The following is a 19,155-nucleotide window of genomic DNA, read 5'->3' as shown; positions in this document are numbered from 1 at the left end:
GGGGGGGGGGCTGCTGTAAACGAGCTCGCTGGGAATGCTGACCATTCAGGGACCTCCGGTATCCCTCTACGCTGGACGATCACTGGCTGCCCTCACACCTTATCACCGTCCACGGACAGCCTGCGAAGTCCGGCACGGGGCAGCGCCTCGTTAGCTGGGATCGGACTCTTGAGATGGCCGACAGAGATGGTTCGACCTTGAAGGGGTGTGAAACAATGTCTCAACCTGGCTTGAAGTAACTGTCTCAATCACCTGTCGCGGGAAGCTCTGAGTTCGATCCACGGAATGATTTGAATAATAATGTCAGGAGTGATAATCGACCTCAGAGTTTCCGAAAGTCGAGGTCTCGCTCTGAGAGCATTTATTCCGCGATACTCGCATGCCGTCCCTGAGCGCTCTTCGGCACTGCCAGCTCTCATTGGAGCTCTGAAGCAATTAGTTATGAGGGAGACAGCATCGAGAGAGGAATAATCTCTCGTCTTACTTCTCGTCGAGAAGGCTCCCTCGAAAATATATTTCCAATCAAGAAAGTTTCCAAAGAGGAGGTACGGATACGAGCTCTGTGGGCAGGGACTCATTATATCGGAACATGAGTCCAGCGCTTCTCTCACAGCAGAAAACTCCATTCCCGCCAACCCATGAGATCCCCGTCTCGAAGGCGGCGCGTATCGTCGTCTCGATCGGAGGAACAAACTTCCGACTCTACGTTCAGCGCCGTGTTTGCCACCTCTAATCTACCGGCAAAACGCTGAGGAAACGACAGTGACCACCGCCGAGAGAGGCCGACCAGAGGCTTTTGTGCTATTTCGATATCCCATGCATCGGCGTGAATCATCTCCGGTTGACGGCTCACGGAAATTCCGGCAGCACCTGGTCCGGAGTGCCGAAAAAACATCCATATTTCCTGTGCGCGTTTCAGCTCGAGGGTTGGCGGGTGGGTGTTTCTCCGCGAGCGGCATTCCATGTTCCTCCTACGATCAAATCAGATTTCGCTCCCTGATGTCGCTCAGACGTCTGCTCGGTTCTATCCGGCTTTCCGGAGAAGTTCAGTCAAGATTGTGCCTGTGTGAAGTTCGTGGGACCGCTCCGAAGGTTTGATGTTCTAAAAGCCTTCCGAGGCAATTCATTTCGGATAAGCGAGTTGGGGCTTAAGTGAAGGACTACCGTAATCTTCTCGAGAGATAGCACTTTGAGGTCCCTTTAAATGGCGCGATAGAGGTGGCGACTTAACGAAGTTTCCCTGCTCCCTGAATTTCGCAGGACGCCCGCCGGCGAATAAAGCTCATTGAATTTAGCCCATCAGCAGGTCTCAGAAGTTCCCGACCGAGCCGCTTTGCCGAGTGGAGCTAGACTATTATTATGGATGACCGAATGTGCAGAGCTTTCCATGCCAGCATTATCATTCGTTCGATTACAGCCATCATCCAGCACCAGGCTTTCAGCGTTGTGGAAGAAGAGAACGAAGACGCTCTCTTGGAAGAGGAACTAGCGTCGCAATACCCGGCCAAAAAGAGGTTCCAGTCATTCTCGGTTAGTAAATTTCGTACTGACGCTTACAGAAGCTTGCACCATTGAACGATCTCTTCGTCGTCACCTGTGACGACAGAAGGGTCCGGAGAGAGGGGCTCTTTGTTTGCTGAAATGAAAAAACAACAGTGAGTCTGTCTTGCTGTTTGCAAACACCCGCAGCCCACTGAATCGTCGCCTTTCCCGGACAAGTTGCGAAGCTCTAAGCGGAGCGCAGTGCAAACCTGCGCTTCGTCATGTGCGTTTCATTGTTTGAACATGAGTAGAAACTTCATGCGCCTAGCTCCCACGCCGACGTTCTGCTATTCATCGGAGACGCGTTCCGTCCTTCGATTTGTTAATGAAACGCAAATTCTCATATCCCCAGGGCCCGACGCCCGAAATACAAATCGATTTTGTCGGAGATCGAACCCCGAGTCCCGACGAGCCCTCGTCCTACGTCGCTCCGGTCTATCAGCGACAGGTGAAAATAAAGCATTCGAGCTCCGGTGATGAGTCCGACTCGAATGAAGACTCGGAACCGAAGAGGAGGCCCCGCGAAATCGCGACGACCGGCATGCCGAACGGTCGGGTTCACGACGGCGTTGTCGACCGTAAGTCTCAAATTATTCCCCGATCATAGTACCTCCAAGAGAGCTTTCCGCAATCAGACCCGGTGGCGGTCATCGGTGCGGTCATTCTGACAGCGTGAAGTTCCCACGGGAAATTCATGAGCCTTGATCACGCTTTCGCAAAACTTATTCAGAATTCCATCCCAGGAGAACCGACCTCACGGGACAACAGCGGCGCCGAATATTGTAGAAGAAAAGCCGCCAAGGAATATATGTCTTCAAAACCAGCGAGTCTCCCGTTCGCTGACGACAGCCCCCCCGGCCTCGGCTCCGCTGAGACGCCGTCTGAGGCCACCATATCGGCTCGCGTCGCAGCCACTAAATCGTCCCAGACAGCAGCTGACCTGGTGAATATTTCTCATTGCCCCCAAGGCCCCGACGTGACCATCCTTGATCTATCGTGAGATGAGAGGGCGTCGGAGGGCGTAAAATCAAGTGCAGAGATCGGGCACCGAGAACCATGAACAACCTGTAGGAGCTTAAAATCTGATTTCGTTTTCCAGAAGAGCGACCCGGCGAAGGACCCTACTCTACGCCAGTTCGTTGAAGAGTATATCCGGGGAATATCTGAACAGGCACAGCTACTGGCCGACGAGGTAGGTGAACTTTGGCTGATTCTTGGACATACATAGCGACCGTTCACTCGGTCATCAACGAAAGCAATAACAAATATTCGGGTCGTATCCGACCGACGATAAGACGGCGCAGTGGGCTTCATTGTTTTTCATCTCCCCTGACAGAGGGCACGGAAATCCATACCCCACGCGAAATATCATTCGCCCACGGACGGGCCTCGGGCTTCGGGTGAGCTTCACGATATACCTTCACTCATTTCCGTTTTTTGTCAGACTCCCACGTGTATAGTGACTCACATCGAAGTCGATCCTTTTAGTCGTCATCACAGCCAAGTCGAACGAGGGGCCGTGGTACTACCGGGCTCGCGAAGCGCTCAGCAGATGTCTGCAGTCGACGTGCTTCTGTATCAAAATTGGCCGGCAGCCGGAAGCTCTTTGAGCTCGGCTCCGACCCAGTATCAAATTGGTGCCACATGGGAAAGCATTTTACCGGGTCAGCGCTCAGCTGTATCTCAATGAGGGTGCTTGTCGGCGTTCGTTTCGAGCCGTCGCCGACGTCAGCTCGAAGAATAAGATTCGCCCCGCCACAATCACTCTGACATCATTCAACTCCGATACGGACGCCCTCACCAAGAATGGATGGACGAACCTCGCTCATCGGTTATCCTCGACATCGTGTACTCTCCATCGGGTAGCTCCCGACCCAGAGCTGTTGAAGTCCTTGAAAACCCATGACCCAGTCGCCAAAACGGTTTCAGCGTGTATCACTGAACAATAACGTGTAAATAAAAAGCAATGTTGGAAGAGACAAGGTCAATTGAATGAGGCTGTTACGTAGATCGTCGACATGGAGCTGCGAGTGCCCTCCCGGCTCTTTTCCCGAGTGTATGGCGTACAGGACCTCCGTGGCAAAAGTCATCAGACGGCTCGGATATCTTACGTAGCGAAGGACGAGATCCGTCTCCATCTCTTACACTAATGATGTCCGAGTCCCGGCCACAGGCAAGAAAACTTATATTTAGTGACCGGTTGCTCCCAGTGGGACTCCGCTGGTATTTGTCGGGTCAGGTATCTGCGGAGAATCACACCAAAATCCGTGTTCGTGCTCGAGCTTGAAGTGGAAACGTGCCAAAGATCCGGCTGGATTACGTCACTGCAATTAGGGGAGAAGGCCATTGATATCCAGAGTGTTTGTGAGTGGAGACTTTTCGTCTGGGGTCACTGAGAAGATGTTTTCTTCACTGAGAAGATAGCGGGAACCGTGCGGGATATTACGAAGCTGAAGTGTATATATATGGATAGTCGAAAACAGAGCATAGATATGCAATATGCGACCCGCATGCTCGACGGGACTCGAGAGGAATAAGTTATCGAAGAGATCAAAGATATCCTCACCAGAGACTTGACCTTGGAGAACAGGTTGAGAGAGGACATTAGCGGTGGAAGGACGAATTTCGGAAGAAAAACATGATCTCTCGCAATAGTTAGCAGAGCGACGGGGCGTTCACATGCGGATAAGTCGCTTGATTGTTGAATCATAAATGCTGTCGAAATTTTCTCGTGTGCTGGAATAAATGTACTGACTGATCGACAAGCACTAGTCTAGTTTTCTTCCATGATCCTCCATTACTGGGTGAGAAAACTTCAGCATCAGAGGATAAGGTAATCACGTGCACGCAAATTAGTCACTAATGAGTTTTGCCCATCCAGTGACCGACCTCTCGGTCTACTCGACCGACCACCGTTAACACCCCGGCCGGGCCTTCGAGGGCGCTCCCACAGCAAACATAGAGCCTCATAGAATCACACCTCGAGCTGGAACCTCGAGGTGTGAGGCAATTTCCGAAGGTGCGGAGATCAATCGCTTCGGTGTCTGCGACGAATGAGCCACTAAGACGAGTCTGAAAATCCTCGCTCCGGATTAGGGAATTAGCGCAGCGAATCAACTTCAGGCTCTCCGTAATATGCTGAGCCGCGAACTGTCGATGGATTTGACCTGCAGGCTTCACTGAGTTTTCTGGATCCGAGTTAGCGAATCGCTGTGAGAACATTCCCTTCCAAGGCCGATCGTCCGAGCCGATCCTCCAGCTGTGCACCATATACCGGCGGTAGTCCATTAATATGACTGTCATCATTTATTATTTTATGTACTTGTTCAGGCAAGGATTCCAAAGCTGGACTGTGCTATCCCAGGAGATTCCCGAACACGAATGTGATCGCTGTTATGTAGCGGAAGCTGTTGCTCGCTGCCAGAACGATTGAAAACACGGTCAAGAGAGTGGAACGCTTTCGGAGAGAGGAACTCTTTCCGCTCTCCAAGGCAACCTACGGACGACTCGTATCGCTACGAGCAGCAAGCAGCGCGTTCTGACCGTAAAAACCGCAACGTCGAGACCGACCTCAGTCATCATCAACGACAACCGCAAGGGGAGAAAGAGGAATAAAAAAAAAGTTAACAGTGTCTCATCTCGGAATGGCCACAGAGGAAGAGATCAGGATCAAGGCTCGCGCCTACATCGACGACCTAATCCGCGCTGCTCTCATTGAAGTCAAGGTCAGATGGTTTCCCTCACATCTGTGTAATCAATCAGAGCTTACCTCTTCTCCTCGACAGAGAAGACCCGGCTCGAGGATCTTGGCGCCTCGTCTTGCTCTTCCAGTAGAGCCTAATTTTCTTCCTTTGTCATTCAAATATTCTGTTACCTTTGAGAAGTCCAAGCCCATCACTTGCAGCGCGCATCCCAGAGCACGGTATCTGGGGAAATGAGGGGCTCAGTTCTGAGTCGAGACTATTTGGAACATTTCCGCTATCAAGCGTTGCTGCGTGAACCGACTATGTGATCCGTGTGGAGAGCCGCGCGAATGAATTTCTGAGCGCACTCTGTGAGCGACATCATTTATCTCTCGATCTTCTTCCATCCATCTCCCTGGACGTCCGCTGTCGGACATGGAATTAGGCGACGGAAAGTGGTGAATGGAGCGCTGATCTCCGGTATGTCGGCAAGCTCCGGAGGATGAATCGGCTCGATCTCTGGAACGCTCAGCCCAATGACTGCTGCCACAGTCGTAAGCAGGTCTCTCACAGAGGGAAAGGAAGAATGTTGCTACAAGAATAATTAGGTAGTGTCGTCGGCCCCGACGCCGCGTTGACAGAATCCATCCTTAGGCTCAAGTCTGTTTTCGAGATGCTTGGGAGAGTTTCGTATCTACCAGCGTCTTCTACCCGTACGGAGGGAGAAGGGTCGCGCTTTGTCAGGTGCATCTCGGAATTCATCCCGAATAGCCCGAGCAGAAGTCCATCGATCGATTCGAGCGACGCTCCGTCGTTTGGAGACAGCATTTGGTGGAATCAAGAAAATTCTCTGAGAGTTCAGGGTAGCGCCGGACGGGGCTTGGAGCTGCAACAGCAGTTTTGCGATTTCAATCTATGATATTTGTTTTCCAGAGGAAGAACGATTTCGATATGGGTCGGAATAATTTCAAGCGGAGTGAAAGCAGTCGTAAGTGAAGCATCTAGAGATTATCTGAATACAAATTCTCGCGGGGAGCCTTCCGCAAGAGCTTGGGAGCATACGGATTCCTCTTTCGACAGTAGAGAGCAAGGACCAACAGCAATGGTATAAACGACTCCGGAGTCAACTCTGCACCTGCGTGAAACCCCGAGCTCGGTGAAGCGTTCGTTACATCGTGAATCTACGTCCAACATAGAATCGGATGTGTTCGAAGATCTGGAATCGATATCGGATGAATGTCAGCCTTCCAATGTCCATGTGTGAACCGAGGAGAAGTATTTTCGGCCCATGCGGTCGAAAGCATGTGATCAGAAGGGGACGAGATGGAATGAATCGGAGGGAGTCGTATCGAAACGAATAAATGATGTGTGAATCTCCATCCGGCCCCGGATTTCTAAGCCTCGATCTCGGGTCATTTTCAGTCACGCGAGTTGCGACTCTACGGACTTTCGATCACACCAGGATACCGTGAGCGTATAAAAGGCTCTGAGCATCGGAAGCCACATCACATCGATGGGAGATTGAGAAATAGAATTAGGTACGGGATCGGTCGAAGACCTCTATTGTAATATTGTCGGACCCCCTACGGAATGTTGCGTGTGCTCTAGAGCTCCTGACTCTTGGACCCCTCCCCGGACAGAGTATACTCCGCTCAAACTCCCGAGAACTTTTCGACGTCGGAGGAAGAGAACTTTTCATAGTCGGAGGAATATCATCGAACTCGAGACGAATTCCCCTTCGAGCGAGACGTAGCTCCGCCCATGGAATGGACTTCGCATTGAAAACCTGCCAGAAGTTGAGAGATAATAAGGGCTAGCCATGGCAATCTGATCACAATCGTCAAATTTGGATGAGTCCTGTCCTGGCTGACTCGCGGTCGAGCAGGAGTGCCCAATCCCACAAACTTCGTCGCGAATTCGATGTCGACTCGGCAGGAAATTCTTTCCAATCGGGCGCTCTCTATGCTGCGAAGGCACCAGTTTCGAGGCGCCCCGCGGATTTCGCTATGTGTATCAAAGGATGAGAGTAAAGCCTCGTTTTATCCTCGGATATGCCTTGCAGCCGACACTTGACGGTCTCCTATTTTCTCCTCCATTTCCTCGCGGAAGCAGGTGTTGCGCACCGGGAAAGCAGAGAATAAACCGCGCTCCATCGCAAGGCGACAAAAGCTGTAGGTCTGTCAAATAGGAGTTGTTCACGCTCCCCTCACGGATTGCATGAACAACATTGGATGGAGGATCCGCAGGTCATCGATATCCTTTTAATGCTTCCGGACAAGGGAAAATCGGCTCGCTTGTCATTCTCGCTGTTAGTCTGAATTTTTTTTGGTGTAGCGAATATATTGCATGTGGCGCATCTCACAGCCGCTCGTTCGAGACATACATACGATAGCACCGGTGTTTCGGAAACCTTCGTTCCAAACAACAAGAATTCAGTCCACGGATACGTTCTCGACAGCAAAGCCATTGTTCTCAGATCATATACCTACGCCGGACGAGCGAAGTCCGGTCGAGAAACTAGGTCGACTCTTTGAATTTTTGGGTAGAGTAAATCCGGACATCGTTTCGAATTCGCGTCGGCGGCATCACAATCCCTCTCACCGCTTCAGAAATCGCTAATTCAAACTGGAATCAGAAACGAGGAAGAATTCATCGACTCGCTCGATTGGACAACGGGGCACTCCTCGTGCTCACCGCACTCAGCGGCCGTCCGGCTCGTTAGGCAGGATGCTTTATTCGAAGCGGCTTGTAATTGGAGGAGGTTCCCTTCAGGTCCAGGCTTTGCATCGAATTAATTTATTGGAGAGCTCTGTCTCGTTACCGGTGATTTCGATAAGATCACAACCAGTCTCTGAGCTCCTACAGTGCACTGTTGAGGAAGAACTCTGATGGCGGCTCCCCCGATCGAGTGACACGCGGCCTCCGGTGCAGACAATCGGATAACGTCCCCAGGAGAGGGGCGTTTGCCCGATCAGCCGCATTCTGAAGAAGGTCGGCCGCCCAGGATATCACCAGCACCCTCCGGACCATTCGATAATGGAGCCCTCCCTGAACTCCACGAATCCGCAATAGAGCAATCGGGTCCGGAACTCCGAACACCGCTCTTTTCGTTAATCCTCCTCGTGGGCGGAGGGGAACGCGGATCGGGGACATTCGGACCTGGCTTACAAACGGAATCACGCGTCTTCCGACCCGTAAAGTCAACGACTGATGGTCAGCGGCAGTGAAGCCGAAGTCATCACGTGATGGAGAGGGGAGTTTCCAATGCTCCGAGGGTCCGGAAAACCGAGAAAAGATTGCACTGGCTGGAGGAGACTGGTTCAGACGGAGGAGTCGCTTTCTTCGAAGCCGTATGGATGCGCGGATGCGCGGACGGGAACGAAACCCGCATGCAGCAAACCTTCGTGAAGTCCCGATCCTCGGTGGGTCGAGGCGCCCACGGCAGGAGTGTCGTCAACGATCTCTATCGGAGTGACCCGAGGTATCCAAGAGGCAGGACTTATATCCGCCTAATTTATTCCGGGAATATTGTGATCGGGGCCCGTGGTAGGCCGTGAATTTTGGCGGAGGGCGCATTTCGAGAAGCTCTCAGCAGCTTTGCACGGAAAACTCAATCGATTCGGTTTCGACCGGAGGGAATGAGACGTATTCTGCCCTCACCTCCATCTGTGAAAACGCAAAGAAACCGCTAGGGCACCTCATTTCAAAAGTTTGCCGAGTCATGGGGCAGCATGAGCAAGAAACAGGTAGGGCCCCCTCGGATGAAATCCAGGGGATGACCGATAGAGACTATCACGGTTTCTCAAACTCGCTAACGTTCGAGCTTAAGACCGGCTCTGAAGGAATCACCGGCTAGAGTGGGCTGTTGGAGACCCTACCTATACATAATATGACCCTCGACCGGGATCTGTTCGTCGCTCCTTTCCCCGGATTTCGTCTGGGTTGGCAGCGAGGGATCGCAGACGGGTTACCATTCACTGCGCGGAGAGTTATGCACGGACGTGAATAAAGATGAACCAGCCCTTCTCGGGCAGAGTAACTCCCTCTTAGCCTATCAGCATCTCCGCAGGCTACTTCGATGTTGCATACAAATCGAGTGAGTCTGCGAGTCAGCACTGAGATACTCCGAGTTGCAATCGGATCGGAAACAGAGTTGGGCCGGGGAATGCTACCCTCAGTAGGTGCCAGCAGCTGATGGGAGGATTCCGCCGCCAATATTCGCGCCGCGCGAATTTCCTGATGGATCTTAAATTATCTAGTTATGGAGCTCATGTTGTCACGACCGACGTGCTCAAAATTTCCGAAGAGCGAAAGTTCAATGCTCAGCTTCCTTTTATTTGGATAAGTTATCAGACCAGGAGCGGCAGCTGAGTATTGGGTAAGAGACTCCTCAATTATTCAGTCGAGACGGCTTAAAACCGTATCGTATGTCGACGGTCGAGAGATCGATGACGAACATCGTTGTGGGGCCTCTCCGGTGCAGCCCTCAGATTTTCTTCAAGCGCCATCAATACCTCCGGGACGGTCGCATTTTCTGCTATTCTGCTGAATCAGGCAACCGCTCCTAACGTTTGCGACCGCCGTGGAAGAGTCTCTGACGGAGGTGTTGAATATGTCGGTTCCCTGCCGGAACATCGCCTTTCTGAGCGGAGATGATGTAATCCGGTAGGTCGACCCCCATCATCACTGAAACACGAGCAAGCGATCAGCCGACCCGAACCGGTAGACGGAATCGGCTACACCGTCTTGGGCCTGTATAGATGATATATAGGTAGGCACTTTGATTTCAGGGAGAGTGGTCCCCCGACTGGGAGCCATCCGGAGTTCACTCACCGTCGGCATGGTTGAGGAACGGCACGGACGAAGTTTGGGGGGGATGAGAATCTCGACGCACGAGTATCAGAGCATTCGGTTGACGGGAAACCTCCTCTGTGGTAGCGTAATCCGCTGCTTCGTATGTACTATCGCATGAAACAAAGCCTAACAACGCGCAAGCCAATGCGAGGCCACCAATCCTCATATCGAAACGAATATTGATGAGATTGCACCTGCGTGTGGTTAATTATTCAGTGACAGAGTTAATGATGTTGAATAATTTGCTGAGGATCGCCGAGAGGGTGACCATTGGAATAATAAGTGAGAAGTGGTGAGGGCGACGGGATTTGATCAACACTGACGCAGTAACGAGCGAGCTATAGAAAGAGATAAGTAAGCAGGACGTATTGCTCTGTGAGAGGTGTCAGACAAATCCTTTCTCCTCGCCAGGCGGCAACATACCTTATGGTTGCTTCACTATGTCCTAGAGGAAGACAGGCCAGGAAACAAATTGAACTGCCAAACAGAGGACTCTGTGCTCTTATATAGCCATCCGACAGTTCACCGGCTGCGTGCGTCGAGAGCAAACATAGAGATTTCGAGCAGTTTCGGGGTATGATCCCCCCGACCCAACCGTCCGATCCTCAGGAGTCACAAACAATGCGTGGAGTACCCGTTGTGACGGAGGGGAGCGTAAGGAATTGGATTCGACCGAGAGCCGCAGGCCGAGCTCCGAATTGAATTCGGACGGATCTGTCTACTCCGATACTCTGGAGAAATTATCGTATCTATGAACCGAGGTCGCGGGACGAGCCCTCGGCGGACGGTAGAGAGGATATCGAGACATTCGATTGAATTCGGCCGCGAGTTCAAGTCTTTCCCTCGGCGAGAAGACACAAATGGCGCCTAAAAATCTGTCAACGCCCACGTTCTGAAGAGTCTTGCATGCGATTCTCGGAGTGTCTTGAGAGCTTCTTCTCTCTCGCGGGACGCGGGAGTGCGAACTGTTTCCCGGGAGTTTCGGCGTTGCCAGGAGAGCCCGAATTCGATTTTTTCCTCTATATATACAGCGACGTGAAGGCTCCATAGTTGTTCGGTCGCCCAGAGAGCTTTGCACGGCTCAGTGCTGGAGGGAAGACTCAATGGAACGTAGACCTAGATGGTGAATTTTTGGCGGCGCGAAGGTAATTCTAATCGATTCGATTCATTACTCTCGTTCCCCCATTGTTCTCGACTTTCCCGCCCGAGAAAAAAAAATCGTTTTCCCGAACATTTAACTTAGCTATAATGCATTTTATTCAACAGGCCAACAGCGGTAAGCCCTGACATATGATCTGTTTGGCGAGGTGAGGACGTCCCTGCTGCAGATGTAAATAAATGGCTAATCTGACTACATGTTGTGGCGGACATTCGACCTGTTTCAGGAGCGTTTCGAGGATTTCATCCGCTTTGTTGAGCTCTTCACGCAGCGTGTAAGCCACAGCCAGATTGTAGAGGAAAATTTGTTTTGTGCTCTGAGCCGATGAAGGGAGCCAGCTCATTTCCGGCTGTATGCTGCACTGGACCTCGGTCTCGTCCGCCGGTGCCGACGGCATCGATGTCATTTCCTCCGCGTAGCTCGATTTCAGGTGTTCCACAGCTTCCGATAGTTGATCTTGCATCAAGAGCGCCTCCGCGCAGTAAAGCCGCCCCAGAACTCTCTGAGCCCCGGAGAGCCGCTCTTGCGTTAGGAGCAGCTCGCTCTGAGCTTGTGCTTCACCGAAGTCTCCCAAGCAGAGGTGGACATATGCGGACGCGCAGATTGCGCTGTTTCGTAGCAATCGGAGTTCTTGGAACGCGGTCGCGCAGGGGGCAATGCCATTCGTGGCTTCAATTTTCGTCAAGAAGACCTCTTGACCGCTAATTAGGACTAGGCACACTCTTAGCGCTCTTGCGGCGAAGTGAATGGTCGGAGCGATCTCTTCGCCGTCGTCATTCCCATTGAGTTTACTGTATGGATCTTCTGCCAGGAGAATTTTCCGCTGGGCTCCTTCGCCGACGAAGCGTTTGACGATATTCGTGGGATTGAGTTTCTCTCTATGAGATTTCTGATGGATCATTATCGAGCATTCTGCCAGCCGCAACCACACGCTGGGATTGGCTGGGTCTACTTTTGTGCACCGGAGCAGATCTTCGAAAGCCACTTGATAATTTTCACAGAACAACTTGCAAACAGCCACGTTGTAGAGGAGATCGAAGAGTAACTTCGGACGATGAGGCTCACCGCAGCTCACTTGACGACGGTATTCTTCAACCGCCTTCCGCGCGTATAGGAGAGCTAAGCTTGACTTGCCTGTGAGGTCAATATCGATTACGAAGCTGATCGATCGATAAGTAGCGAACATCGACACTAGAAATTCCCGACACACGAACACGTACCGGCTTTGAAGTGGATGCAAGCCATATCGTTGTAGAACATGGCGGCAAGATGTTTCTCGCCGAGGCTTTGTTTGCCTTGTAGGGTGTTGAATATTTTCACAGCTTTCCGGCCGTTATCTCGATGATGCTCTAGCTGCGCCCGTAAGAACACCGAGACGACCGTGTTGATTTCATCCTGAAAACAAGCGATTCTGGTGACCGATCCGCGCCCTATCGAATGGAGAGCTGATGGCACCCTTAAGCGCCGTTGCGGGTGCCCAGCGCCGAATGTCGTACCTTGTCGTTCCGATCTCGATCTTCCCCGTTGAGGGTTTTGACTTCTCGCTTACACGCCTTCAGACTGCGGAGCGCCAACAAACACCTGCGTCGAAAGGTAGTCCGAATTCAGTCTCCGTTCTAAGCGGAACGAGATCCCCAGGGCAGGGCGAGGCGACTTTCTGCGGCCCGTTCCGCCGATCATGAATTCAGAATTTCAATCAGCAGCAAATTCCGGTTGCCCTCCCCCGCTTCAGGATGTCCAACACTTCTGGGCAAACTTTGGATGGCTAGCGACTCGGGTCGTTCGACGGCAGGCTCACCTGACGCGGTATTGGTTAACGAGGGGCTTGAATTCGGCATTTTTTTCTTCGGGTGAGGTACTCCGGTTCTGAGACGAATTCTGATTACGTGAGGTGCCGCGTCCGAATAGTAAACTTTCGAGGCTCCCGATCAGCGACGGCACTCTTTCAGGATAGTTCAGCCGCAAGCATGTCTCCATGTATAGAAACAGAAGATCACGCGACAAGGCTGTGGGAGAAACAATTGGCGATCTTCATTTTACCTCACGAGTCAAACAGGAAGATCGAGGACGAAAATTGAAATCTCATTGTTACGAACCTTCATTCAAAGGTTCCAAGAAAGGCAGAAGTTTCTCCAGAATCTGTTGGGCTCGGTGGTATTTCTGAGCCTTGAACTGTAGCAATGCCGTGTTCAACAACAGTACGCAAGAATCCAAGTCATCGAATTCGCCTTGGCTCTCGCGCAGAATACTTTCCAATTCAGTTAGGAGCGATGAGGACCGGCCACTCAGAACGCTGAAATATCAAATTGACCACATTGTAGGTGGGACGGAGATTCATCCGAGTCTCCACTGCGCGCCTCACATATCTGCCGAGGCGCAGGGCCTCAAGCCCTTGACTTGAGGACTTGAGGCGCGCCTATGGTACGTACAGATTTTGAGCCACTCTAAGATCTGTCGGTCTCCGTTCTTTGAGCTCCAGAAGGGCTCGTTCAGCCTCTTTAAAATTTCCGTTTTTGAAATGCCTCGATGCTTTGTCCGCGAGTTGCTTCTCCTCATCGGTCGTTGTTTCCAGGTCGGGGAACGAGTCCTGATCTGCCATTTCCCTTGTATTTTATTGTATGAACGGTATTGAGGTGAGGAGCTGCGAAGGATACGAAGGAAATTTAGCTTTCACTTATTCACAAAGATGCTCATACTATCCGCCGGAAGACACACCGGAAGCCATACCGGAGAGCTACGCAAAGATATGGAGCATAACTGTCCCAGACCTTCGACAGATACAGTCGGACCCGCTTATAAGAGAGACCTCGGGGAACCGTGAAAAGTGTCTTATAAGCGAGTTTCTCTTATGCGCGGAAACACCCAATCGCGGATGAAATGGTTGGAAGTCGGAAAGGATGAACCTTTCTTCACGGGCCCGCATACGTTAGCCTAAGGCGCGTTTAGAAGGCCTAACGAGCAGTCGCAATCGGGAAAAAATCGCTTCGTAGTGAAAGTGCTCCGATCTGTCTCTTGAAAGCGAATCCTTCAACATGGAATCCTATGAGAAGGGGAATCGACACGAGTCTGTTATGAGCGAGTTTCTCTCATAAGCGAGTTTTCAAGTCTCCTATACGCGATTTTTTTAAGATGGGAGACTATGGGCTCGGAAACCGGGGAATAGAATCTGTCTCTTGTAAGCGTAAGTCTCTTATATGCGTATCTCTTATAAGCGGGTCCGACTGTAATTAAGTCCGTGTGGCTTTTGTTCGTCGGAAATGGGTGCGAATTGAGCGACACACACCGGCCTCGCATTGAGTCTAGAGCTAGAGGGACGATTGCCGGAGAGACGGGGCTATGTCGCTCTATCAAGCCGATCTTTGAAGAATGGTTTCATCTACTCGTGGAGAATTCTGGATTTCATGCACACCAAAGGGGGTAGAGGTCGTCAATACGCTACGATCCGAGCTCTTCGGGGTTATTATGAGAACCCGCGCGAAGTGGCGCTACGAGCACGAAACGGAGGAGCCGTCAAACAGCCTTGTCCCTCCCGACTGCGATCCAGGATCACTGTTCGCCGGTCGGTCCGAAGCCGAGAATGATATCGCACCCGACCACCCGAACATTTCCTGATGGGGACAAGAGGCGATGCGCAGCGTCTGACACCAGTTCCGATTCACAAGGCCCGAATACTTCCCGGAGTAGATATCCTACCAGGTATCTTTCTCCTCATGATTTCGGTCGACACCAGTCCTCAAAAAAAAACAGCTCTCCCTGAGAATGTCATCTCCGCCATAAGGATCAATGAACAAGTACTTTGCCACAGAGAGCCGGGGAAAATACGGCGACGAACCGATCGGCTCCCGTCCGGCTGCAAATTCTCCAGAGCAGCCGCTGGTCCTCAGTGAAATCTCAGAACAAAAGGATAGATCAGTCACGGAGATCTACGCACCTTCCGTTGAAGCAACAACGCGCACGTGAAAACCTTTAATTGTTCCCGATCACTGATTTTCGAATATACATGTAGCGTTCGAAACGCGGCAAGTTGTTTGCAAACTTCAAGGTGCCAGAAGTAGTCTGCGTCATTTGACCGCGGAGCAAGATGGCGGACGCCCCATTCGGCTGCTGAATCAGCGGGGCGACCGCAGCCCGCAGCGCCTGGAAAAGTCGTGGACGCTCCCTCCATCGAATGTGTCAGAGGGGGGCTTCGACAATCGCTCCTCAGACCCGTGAGCGGACGCACTTGTTCGTGACGTATGCTCGCGTCGCTTTCAACTCCCCATAGGAGCTTCTTCCGGAGATTGAGGATTCCGTACTATCTGAACTGCTCTTTGGCATTCCAACAATTCCACCGCGCAATTCAGATGATCCGACTGATCTTCTCGATATATTCACGAACAGGCATTTCGTTGTTCCCATGTCTTCCGACGTCTTTTCGACCTGAGCCCGTGCTTCGATCTTTCCTCCGATCTCCTGACATCATCCCTGAATTATCTCACCCACCCGAGGAACACTCGGTGGGTTCTTCTGACACAACGATGGGACTCCGATCGAGGGGCACGGTGTTGTCCACTTTCCTGATGGTTGTACGTCTCCCTCTGCCGTGTGTGACTTGCTGATCTCCCCCTCCTCTTCGTCTGACATGTGGACGTTTCCTAGAATCTCGAGTCTCATTTCTCGGAGTGCCTTCCGTTCTTCCATTCTCTCGATTCCGTCACAACGATCGCCTGTCTTCGCGCTTCGCCTCCTCAGTACTCCCCATCGCCGTCGGTGCGCACTACTGGGAGCTATAGCGTAGTTCTACGCTGTCATCCTACAGGAATCCATTTGTGTCCTCGCTGCAGTTATCCAAGTTGCCCCGAACCGGCAGCCGGGTCCAGCCCCCGTGAATTGCTGCCCAAATCAATCTTTTCCATCGAGCGCACGTCCGGCCGTTCATTCAAACGTTCTGCGGTATCTTGTTCAATTCTATGCGCGCTGTCTCTCTTTTCCTTTCATGGAGCCGCTGCCACCATAAGTAAGTGACTGCACCGAACCGCGACGTGATATTGACTGACTGAAAACGACCTGTTCAGACGTCTGCCGTTGAACGATCTGCTCTGTACTAACTGGCCGCCGCTGATTCAAATCGGCATTCGAATTTTCGCGCCTCATCCTGCATTTCCGAAGCAGCGACGGCCAAGTCTGTTTATCTCTTTTGAATGCGTCTGCTAGCTGCCACCGCCGCTGATAGTCTCTGCAGAAATCCCATTGTAAACAGTGGGGTCCCAGGTCCCATTGCCTTGCCCAGCGACAGACGTAAACAGATGCGTTCATCCAGTGTAAACAGTGGGGTCTTATTGCCGTACCCGGGCCGCGGACCCTTTCGAATCGCACCATCCGCCATCTTGCTTCGCGATCGAATGACGCAGAGGCTTGCTTTTTGAGTGAGAATAGATTCGTTCTCCGAAGCTGGTTGTGGATGAATTCTAAACGCAGCCATTGAAGGATAGTTTGTACAGTCTGTCCCGGGGAACCGGTCTTCATCTCGCCGAGCGTGGAACCATAAATATGTGAGTTGGACGCCGCAATCGCGTTGCATTCCCCGTGTATCACCCGTGTCGTTGGCTGCGTATATCACAAATACAGAATAGTACCTGCTTTCCCCATCAAAGATAGGAAAGGATGGATAGACGGCAACAATTAGTTGGTATTCGGAATCGGACAATCGGAGGTCAATTTCTTTTCTGGCGGTACTATCAGAAATAAGTTCGCTGACCCTCGAGCAGAAACGGCCTGGCTCACACAGTCGGAAAACCCATGGTACCCATGACACTTTCGAGAAACACTTCGCCGACAATTTGACTCCGACGACTTTTTCGACATCCCTCTTACATGGGGATCAGACTATTCAGCCCTGCTCTGCGTGCGGTCTCATTTTGGCCAGCTTCCGTTAGTAATGACATCATCTTCGCATGTTTTCTCGTTCTTACTTTTTGGGCAGCAAGCTACCGCTTCGCCGGAGTTCAGATCGAATTCTATTGACTCGCCGTCTGATAATCCGAGACCCCCGTAGGCGATTGCAGGTTCTGCTCTTTCCGAACCGCTTACTGTTCGGAAGTGATAACGATGGTGACGAAGTTTTCCCCCGAACCGAAATAGCCTGCTCGAATTCTTGACCCGCGCGGCCCGCTAATGGAATCTATAGCTTCCCCGTTCATCTTCGAGCATACAACATCGAGCCTCGCTTTGAAACGACTGACAGCCTCCCCGATTTCTTGCCGCAGATATCGTATCGAGCGGAAAATGTCAAGTAACGCAGGACCCTCTGGAAGCCGCTCAGGAAGATCCACTTCAAATTCAAGCTCTCAAGAGAAGGAATCCAAGGAAGGCGGAGCTAGACTAAACCCCAAGATGTCCAAAGCACTTTCTACATCCGCAAAACGTATCCAGAAAGTAAGTTCAGGGTCTTGATTGGGGATCATAAGATGAGGCACCGTCGTTTCCGTGGCCGATCTGGAAGGCCCTGCAGGATCTTGGCAGAAATGCGAAATTACCCTCGTTGTCTCCCAATAGGAACTGGCAGAAATCACTCTCGATCCACCACCGAACTGCAGTGCCGGTCCCAAGGGTGACAATATGTACGAATGGGTATCGACGATTCTCGGACCTCCAGGTTGGTGTTTCCGCGTAAATTTCCAAAATGATTCCGATGGCCCTCTCTGACCTACGCTCGGATGTATCCTTCAGGCTTCGTGTAGACCATCGTGTCGATTTTTTCAGGGTCGGTGTACGAAGGTGGTATTTTCTTCCTCGACATCCACTTCACGCCGGAGTATCCTTTCAAACCGCCAAAGGTGAATACTGATCATGTCTTCCTCGAGATCCCGGCCGACTCCGTCGATACGAAAGGGAAGCGAGCCAACTCGAGTCTAATTCAGAGCTTATTCCAGGTCACATTCCGTACGCGCATATATCACTGCAACATAAATTCTCAAGGAGTGATCTGCTTAGACATACTGAAAGACAATTGGTCACCGGCTCTTACAATCTCTAAGGTTCTTCTCTCAATTTGCTCTCTGCTGACCGATTGTAATCCTGGTAAGATTGGAACTATAATACGGAAGCATGGTGAATTATTGTCTTTGAATCCACGAGCGACTCTCCCACGTTCGAATCATATCCGCCACGCGAGCGCTCGGCGACTCCTCTGTCCCGGCAGATATCTATCCCTCGACAAGCTCGAACGATTTTGTATATGACGATGTATATTTTTCTTCCGACAGCGGATCCCCTGGTAGGCTCCATTGCCACTCAGTTCCTACAACATCGTGAGGAACACGATAGGACGGCACGTCTTTGGACCAAACGTTACGCCAACTAGAAGTTCCAATGTTTTCAACTCGGCTTCCCGTTCACTCGAGTCGTGCAGAACCACATGATCTATAGGAGGTGATCACGAATCAAGAGAAACTGAACAATAAGAATTCTGATCCTCGCGGAGGGGAACGGTCGATCGCATACAGCTCTTCGAGTGATTCCAACGTTTTTTTTTCACGACCCATTATAGAGAATCACAACTTATCACAATCCTCAGGAATCCGTTTAGCACTGGGAAGTTCCGTGATGGAGCGAATGAATTTCTTTTAATTTACCGCACGGGATCACAAACGTAGGTGCATACGATCGCCGGATGAAAGAAGCTTTATGAGATCATGCCCGTCAGAGCCGGGTATCCCAGGAGGATTCCATTGATTTGAACATGTAACACAGAAGTAGATCATCAATCGGGCATTTCACTTACCTCCGACAGAGGATTAATCATTGGATGGTTTCTGAATCCTCTCGGCAATGCTCTCCTTTTCGTCATCGTCCTACTTGTTCTCGGCGGTCTATTCACCACATACTGTAGATTCAACTGGAGTAGACCGAGTCCAGCGTGGACTCGCTCAATGGAGG

The 19,155-nt window shown here is 51.4% G+C and overlaps 3 protein-coding genes and 1 long non-coding RNA gene across 4 annotated transcripts in view; 3 read left to right on the top strand and 1 right to left on the bottom strand.

Moving 5' to 3' along the window:
- The window catches only part of LOC100899684 (uncharacterized), a 3,923-nt gene extending 515 nt beyond the window's left edge, over nucleotides 1–3,408 (top strand). Inside the window, exons 3-8 of the mRNA XM_029110477.1 lie at nucleotides 1,418–1,530; nucleotides 1,895–2,120; nucleotides 2,286–2,463; nucleotides 2,614–2,734; nucleotides 2,879–2,942; nucleotides 3,031–3,408. Coding sequence (XP_028966310.1) covers nucleotides 1,418–1,530; nucleotides 1,895–2,120; nucleotides 2,286–2,463; nucleotides 2,614–2,734; nucleotides 2,879–2,942; nucleotides 3,031–3,152 — 824 coding nt within the window. The 3' untranslated portion in view covers nucleotides 3,153–3,408. The remainder of the gene's footprint in view (nucleotides 1–1,417; nucleotides 1,531–1,894; nucleotides 2,121–2,285; nucleotides 2,464–2,613; nucleotides 2,735–2,878; nucleotides 2,943–3,030) is intronic.
- A 1,662-nt stretch (nucleotides 3,409–5,070) lies between these two features.
- On the top strand, nucleotides 5,071–6,592 carry LOC100898305 (uncharacterized). The gene is made up of 3 exons (XR_145296.1): nucleotides 5,071–5,267; nucleotides 6,159–6,213; nucleotides 6,306–6,592. It is a non-coding gene; the product is annotated as an uncharacterized LOC100898305 (long non-coding RNA).
- Nucleotides 6,593–11,317: 4,725 nt separating this feature from the next.
- Not10 (CCR4-NOT transcription complex subunit 10) lies at nucleotides 11,318–14,141 on the bottom strand. Its single transcript, XM_003739809.3, has 6 exons — nucleotides 13,668–14,141; nucleotides 13,335–13,531; nucleotides 13,037–13,244; nucleotides 12,735–12,819; nucleotides 12,459–12,633; nucleotides 11,318–12,372 (listed from the first exon to the last, which is right to left on the bottom strand). Exons 1-6 carry the CDS (start codon nucleotides 13,835–13,837, stop codon nucleotides 11,339–11,341), a joined length of 1,869 nt encoding a protein of 622 aa, XP_003739857.1. The 5' UTR covers nucleotides 13,838–14,141; the 3' UTR covers nucleotides 11,318–11,338.
- A 2,420-nt stretch (nucleotides 14,142–16,561) lies between these two features.
- On the top strand, nucleotides 16,562–18,715 carry Ubc2 (ubiquitin conjugating enzyme 2). The gene is made up of 6 exons (XM_003739722.2): nucleotides 16,562–16,769; nucleotides 17,484–17,652; nucleotides 17,773–17,872; nucleotides 17,980–18,053; nucleotides 18,150–18,297; nucleotides 18,483–18,715. Exons 2-6 carry the CDS (start codon nucleotides 17,503–17,505, stop codon nucleotides 18,578–18,580), a joined length of 570 nt encoding a protein of 189 aa, XP_003739770.1. The 5' UTR covers nucleotides 16,562–16,769; nucleotides 17,484–17,502; the 3' UTR covers nucleotides 18,581–18,715.
- The last annotated feature ends 440 nt before the right edge of the window (nucleotides 18,716–19,155 follow it).

The sequence above is a fragment of the Galendromus occidentalis genome, unplaced genomic scaffold (genome assembly GCF_000255335.2).
Source record: "Galendromus occidentalis unplaced genomic scaffold, Mocc_1.1 scf7180000076583, whole genome shotgun sequence".
Classification (NCBI taxonomy): domain Eukaryota; kingdom Metazoa; phylum Arthropoda; class Arachnida; order Mesostigmata; family Phytoseiidae; genus Galendromus; species Galendromus occidentalis.
Note: the sequence above shows the minus strand (reverse complement) of the source record. Positions and strands in the feature narration are given on the sequence as shown.